The 6,070-nt window shown below is 37.0% G+C and overlaps 1 protein-coding gene and 1 non-coding gene across 4 annotated transcripts; both read left to right on the top strand.

Moving 5' to 3' along the window:
• Positions 1-691: 691 nt before the first annotated feature.
• Positions 692-5,761, top strand: LOC135127496 (zinc finger protein on ecdysone puffs-like). Of its 3 annotated transcripts, none has more exons than XM_064053912.1 (9): positions 692-909; positions 1,103-1,137; positions 1,234-1,486; positions 2,371-2,439; positions 2,836-3,161; positions 3,840-4,443; positions 4,507-4,603; positions 4,815-5,319; positions 5,377-5,761. In XM_064053912.1, exons 2-9 carry the CDS (start codon positions 1,118-1,120, stop codon positions 5,483-5,485), a joined length of 1,983 nt encoding a protein of 660 aa, XP_063909982.1. In that variant the 5' UTR covers positions 692-909; positions 1,103-1,117; the 3' UTR covers positions 5,486-5,761. The 3 variants fall into 3 exon arrangements, with proteins under 3 accessions (XP_063909982.1, XP_063909983.1, XP_063909984.1); XM_064053913.1 differs by having other exon boundaries at positions 1,090-1,137; XM_064053914.1 differs by lacking the exons at positions 692-909; positions 1,103-1,137; positions 2,836-3,161 and having other exon boundaries at positions 1,317-1,486.
• LOC135128477 (small nucleolar RNA psi18S-1377) lies at positions 4,633-4,762 on the top strand. The gene has a single exon (XR_010280422.1). It is a non-coding gene; the product is annotated as a small nucleolar RNA psi18S-1377 (small nucleolar RNA).
• Positions 5,762-6,070: the final 309 nt, after the last annotated feature.

Raw genomic sequence — 6,070 nt, 5'->3', positions numbered from 1 at the left:
GGGAGGCTCAGCTTCCGCTGAGTTATATTTCTTTCGAAAACAATGAAAAATAGAGCAATTTCTACAATAGAATATTTAATAAAAATAAATGTATCTGTTTGATTACTTAGGCTTACGTAACTATAGGAATTATAGTATGAGTAAAAAATTTCACGAACCCCGCATTATAAACCAGTATCATACGTTATTTAGCTATTTTATAGTCGACTAGTCTTAAATCAACAGTTAAATCTTTAGATTTTTATCTAAAGATTTAACTATTGATTTAAGCTTTTGCGGGGATAAAACCCTTACAATTAGCAACCCATGACTATAGTTACATGGTTTTTAATTGTCTGGCACAATTTGTCAATACTATAAAGTCGGATTACAATAAGGCTTAACGTTTTCTGTGTTTAACCTCGAAATAATAATCACAGTTCATATTCAATCTATCTATTTAGATACCAAACATTAACGAAATCCATGTAGATATTTATCACGGCGTGTACACGAATAACGTAGAGGAACTCCTGACTTTGTTCTGGGAACATATGTATTATCTGTCTAGTGGTCTAGTGCTAGCAGTGATGAATGTTTAAAAGACAACAGTAACTTTTGCATTCTGGGTGTGGCACTCTGCAAGTTGTTATTTAGCGCTGCCCTCTTCCAGAAATTTTCGGTACTAATGACCGACGGAAGTTCACCATTTTGAATAGACGCGTTCGGCGTTCTTTCTTACGATTTCAATGTACTGGTCGATTTCGGTTCGTAGCGTAGCGTCATTTCGAAGCCGGTTTTCCGTGTAGTGTGATGTATTTTTGACAAAAATCGTTGCGAACGTGAAATTTTTGTTACTTATCGTATTTAAAACACTGTGGTAACTTTATTCGACCTTTTTTTAACCGATCTTTCGTTATTATCCAGCAGGTGAGTCTAAAAACGCCGCGGCATTCGCCGTCATTTTGCAATTGTCCGCCATTATTTTGGTTTGCTACTATCAGTCGGCTGTTTTATTGTCGCTCTGGTTCAAAATCCACGCCATTGTCTAAATTTAACCATTTAGATAATGGCCGAGCATAGTACAACGAAAACTCTTTATTGAAACAGATTTTCATTTCAGTGGGTTAAAGCCAAAATGAGTTACTACAACCCGAGGTGAGACTTCTGAATTGTTTGTACAGTTGAAAGTTGCAACAAGAGGGCTCCAAGAAGGCATTCCTTATTAATGTGATTGTACTGTTTTCTTTCTAGTTTTAATCAATCTACAGGCATGACACGTGGTCGAGGATATTCTCCCCGTGGCTCGTACAGGGGCGGTTCAGGTCGTGGAGGCTCGTGGGGCGGTGGCCGAGGGGGCTACACCCCTAGGGGAGGTGGCAGCAGAAGTTTTGATTCATTTTCCAGTTCGTTTGACTCTAGGTCGAAGTATGGTAGTTCAAGTGATAGATACTCAGGGTCACGAGGCCATGGAGGACATGATGATTTTCGCAAATCCTACAGAATGGTCAGTATATATTTTTTGTTTTTCATGTTTCATGATATTTTACACACAATGACCATGCGCATCTTGTAACATGTGCTCAACTGTTTGCTGTTGTATTTTTCTAAAAATTAAGTTGTTATATCTTAAATTAGTATTACATCTATTGACCAAAAATAAACAAAGGTGTTGTTTGCAAACATAATGCGTCACTGTATATTATTTCATTTGCCGATTTATAAAAGTGCTATCTGACTGTGTGGCTCCAATAATAATGAATTGGTACCTAGTTTGAGGTACTCCGAATAAGTTTTTTAAGCTAAACAAATTTTCAAAATTAAAACAATAGAACAATTCAATATAACTGAACAAAAAAAAAGCATTTAAGTATAACAAATCTTTGACATAAAACGCTCACAATGATAACTTCACTTCTCCCAAAAAATAACCAGTATTTTTCTGTCGTTAGAACTGAAACTATTGCGACTATTCATCTTATTTGTAGTTTTGAGTATATTACTATCTATATGCGCAAACAGTGGCATGGTCCTAATCTACTGACCCATTAAAAAAAAAACAATTATAAAGTATTCACTACACTAATAAGGTTTGTTTAATATTGACTGAAACATAACATTTTAATGTTGTAATTAATTATGTACTAATATGTAATTTGATATACAACTTTTATTTTCAAACGTCATACAATTGACACTTTATGAAGTTGTATATCATACGTGAGGGAAATGCCAATTATAAGCTCGTGAGATCAGTGTCACTCGCGCTAAGCGCTCGTAATTCTATATTATCCTCACTATTGAAAACTATCCATTAAACACTTGTACTAATTGACATTGCAATTAGAATTTATTTCACTGCGACAGTGTCCTAAGTAAAAATTGTTGCAGGATTCGAGTTATTCGTCTGGACGCGATAGCGGTCATAGATCTCCAGAGCGAAAGAGACCTAGAAACGAGGTATGATATATTCCATTTTAGTTTATTGTTTCACAGGATTATTGAAGAAGTGCTCAAAGCATTGTCATAAAAGATCGATTCTGAGTAAACACAGAACGTATAGATTTGTAAAATAAAAAAAAAGATGTTAAAGGAGTTCGTATACCTTGACATACAGTCTGATGGTGTGGAGAGTCATTTGCTAAAAGAACAAGTTGATTCTTCGATCGATGGATTGATCTGAAGAGAGGGTATTGACCATTGATGTATCAAATGCCGATGCATTAATTTTGAATTTAATACTGTACCTAATTTTACACCCGTTTAAAATTTTAATAACTGAAGACCCGGCGCATTTGATGTCTGGGGACTCCAGGACATCAAGCGTTGTGTTACTTAATAAAGTATCTTGTACAGGCCCCTAGTTCACGTCACGATAGTTCTTATGGTGGGTATGGGTCGAGTACGAGTCGATATGATTCAAGCTATTCTGAACGCAGAAGCTTTTCAAGTGACCGACATCCTGCACCGTTCTCACGAAGAGATGAATTTCGTAGACCGTCTGGTCCTCCAAGAGGAGGATACAGAGGGCGTATCAGTTCACGAGGCTCGCGGGGTCTGAAGCTTAGAGATCGTCCACCTCGAAGACGCCTCATTGAAAATTCATATGCTGTGCGTAAACGCATTATACCTTCACGTGCATCAGACTACGCCAGGAGACTTAAAATTTCCAAAATGAGGAGGTAAATAGTACGTTTTATACAAGAAAAAAAGTCATAATTTGATATTGTTATTATTATTGTGTAATGCTCAAATTGTTGTCAATTAAAAAATGCATTTTTTCTTCTAAAGAAGCTTCTGATGAAGCTCGCATACCAGACAGCATTGTTTATGGTAAAATATGCAGTCCAGGAGGATGTTGTTTGTTTTATTCATTTTCTTTGTGAGTGTGCATTTCAACAGGAGGATGATTCAAGAAACGGTCGCAAGACTGTCAAAAATATGTACGCACGGAGTGATTCACTTGTGTTGTTTCGTGTCACAGGGATTTTATTTATTTCTATTTTTCGAAAATGTTCACTTTGTACACAAAAAATCGATTCATTCAGATAGCAGCGAGGCAGTTTAGGCGTAGAGGGCGTCCTGAATTCATTAAAACGTTTCTAAAACACTTTCTGTTCCCATCTAAGAGCAAAACCGATCAATTGAGATCGTTCAGAAGATCATTGTCCAAAGAGCAGAAACAAAAATTGATGCTGTTTAAAAGTAAAGATGACATGCAGTGTTTTGGAATACCCATGCCGAAGTTGAGTCATTTTGAAGTGCACCAGGTTATTTAAATAAAGCTTTACATACTGTAAACTATGAAAAATATTATCCGTCAATTAGTCACACATTGTAATTTTGTTATTTTTCTTTAGCGCTATCGCGGCTCGTAAGAAACGAGCAAGCGACAAGGAGGACGACTCCGATGAAGAGAAGGAAGATAAAGATGAAGAGGAAGAAAAGAACGATGAAGAAATCAAAAAGGAGATAGCAGAAGGAGAGGAAGACGAAACGTCCGCTAAAAAGGCGAACGACAAAGACGACGCCTCTGATAAGGAAGACAAGTCCGAAAATAAAGACGAATCTTCCACGCGCAAGACGTTCATCAAGCTGAACTGCCCACATTGTGGCATTAAAGCTGTCACGTTTCGAAAGTACGATCTACATTTGCAGGGTAGGACTCACATGATGGCGATGAGAAAAGTTTCTATCAAGCAAAAGTCGATTTTGGCACAAATGAGATTGGCTCAGAGAAACGCTCAAAACGAACTTGAGAAAACAAGTGACGATCTAGCACCCAGGACTAACTTCTGTCCGTTGTGCAAACTGAATTACAAACAACGTAAAGCGGTTCATCAGAATTCCGAGGCGCACAAAAATATGAAGAAATTCCTTATGCCATATTGTAAGCTCTGCAGTATCACATTCAAGAGTCCGATGATGTACGAGAGCCATTGTTGTTCTATTGAACACTTGAAGGTAAGTTTAAAGGACAATTAATTATGGACTAAAATGACGCATATTGAATTTTGAAAATTGCAGCGAAAGCAACGAGTTGAGAACGGGGAGAATAGCGATGAGTTTGATGATGAGACTAATCTTGAAAACTTCACGACGATCGATTCCGTAGGAATTGATGGTAAGTGCTGTAAAATTGTGACGCTGCTGTCGTCTCTGTGTTACTTGAATAACAAATTTCCATTTGTATTTGAGCGTCAAAAGAGACGTACATTGATTTCTTGTTTTTCCGCAAGTCTGCTGATTTTGAGGCTAGACTTACTATAAACGAGAGACAAATTTCAATTCGAAATGCGTAGCATGTACCGTAAATTACTTCTATGACAATATAGGAGATGCTTCAGAGGAAGACGACAAGAAGGACATCAATAAAGAACCCGTGAGCGTGGGAATCGAACAGATTCGAAAAGTTGAAGCATATTATTGCGACCTTTGTAAGATGTATGTTGGACGAGGCAATGACGAGATGATTCCTTCGATCTTGGCTAGACACTGCAAGCAAAGAACTCACATGCAGAGATACATTAGATACAAGGAGGATAAAGACTTGGAGAAACGCGCAGAAAAACTGCAGAGAAAAGAAACTGCCGAAAAAGAAGACAAAGAAAGGCAGAACAGAGAAAATAATGTTGAAGACTCGGAAACTAATCAGAAGCAGACTGAAACATCGAAAGAAGAAAAGGACGAGGAGAGTGCCAATAAGACTTTGGACGATGAAGAAGCGCGAGACGATAAACTTTGGGCTGACGTAGACAAAGATTTGGACGACATATTAGCCAAAGAGGGGACTAAGAGTTCGGATGAAGACGAGGACGTGAATGGGGAACGCTACGATCGGTACGATGCCATGGTGGTTGCGTGAAAACTGAACGTCATTGTTCGTTTTTATTCCAGATTTAAGTATAGCGAGAAGAACGGAGACGAGAAAACTGTCAAGAAAGAAGGAGAGGATGCAGAAGTCGGTTCCGCTGAAAAAAAAGATACAGTTCCGGGAGAAAAGTAGACAACGGCTTCGCATTGTATTTCTTTTTATAAATATATATAACTATTTTTAATTTCAGTTGTATTATAGAATTCAGTTTATGTTAATGTGAGTGTAGGCGTAGTGTAGTTCTTAACTTTGATATTTGTAACATTTCAAGTATGTTCTTTTCAGTCAACATGTGTTAGTTTGATATACTTGAATACATAAGAAGGGTTAATTGCACCGTACCCAATTTGCAAAGCTTGTATTCAGAGACTTGAATTCTCAATAAACAATAAATATGATGAAAACGGATGATTATTATTTATTTATTTTTTTTTTTTTAATTTAGTATCACCTACATTTGACGGGCAGGGCTTATGATGCGTGGTTTTTAGACCACAGTGGCGCAACGATTGTAGCCTAAGAAGGTTACGTATAGTTACAGTAAATATTTTGTACTTTAAAAAAATTATTAAATTAAATGATATAATCACATTCTTAAAACTATTACTATTATTTTTTAAATGTGGCACAAATAATATACTTATTGTTAGTTTATGTGCACTCCACTGCAAAGACGTTCACCCATTCGAACGAACAATGGACGCGACCATACTAAAT

The sequence above is a fragment of the Zophobas morio genome, unplaced genomic scaffold (assembly GCF_036711695.1).
Source record: "Zophobas morio isolate AGI-343-1 ecotype UQ-CSIRO unplaced genomic scaffold, CSIRO_AGI_Zmor_V1 ptg000012l, whole genome shotgun sequence".
Lineage (NCBI taxonomy): Eukaryota > Metazoa > Arthropoda > Insecta > Coleoptera > Tenebrionidae > Zophobas > Zophobas morio.
Note: the sequence above shows the minus strand (reverse complement) of the source record. Positions and strands in the feature narration are given on the sequence as shown.

Coding starts and splice junctions, on each gene's coding strand:
- LOC135127496 (XM_064053912.1), top strand. CDS start 1,118: ATGAGTTACTACAACCCGAG. Junction 3,162..3,839: donor AAAATTTCCAAAATGAGGAG/GTAAATAGTACG, acceptor ATTTTTCTTTAG/CGCTATCGCGGCTCGTAAGA. Junction 5,320..5,376: donor AATGGGGAACGCTACGATCG/GTACGATGCCAT, acceptor TTTTTATTCCAG/ATTTAAGTATAGCGAGAAGA.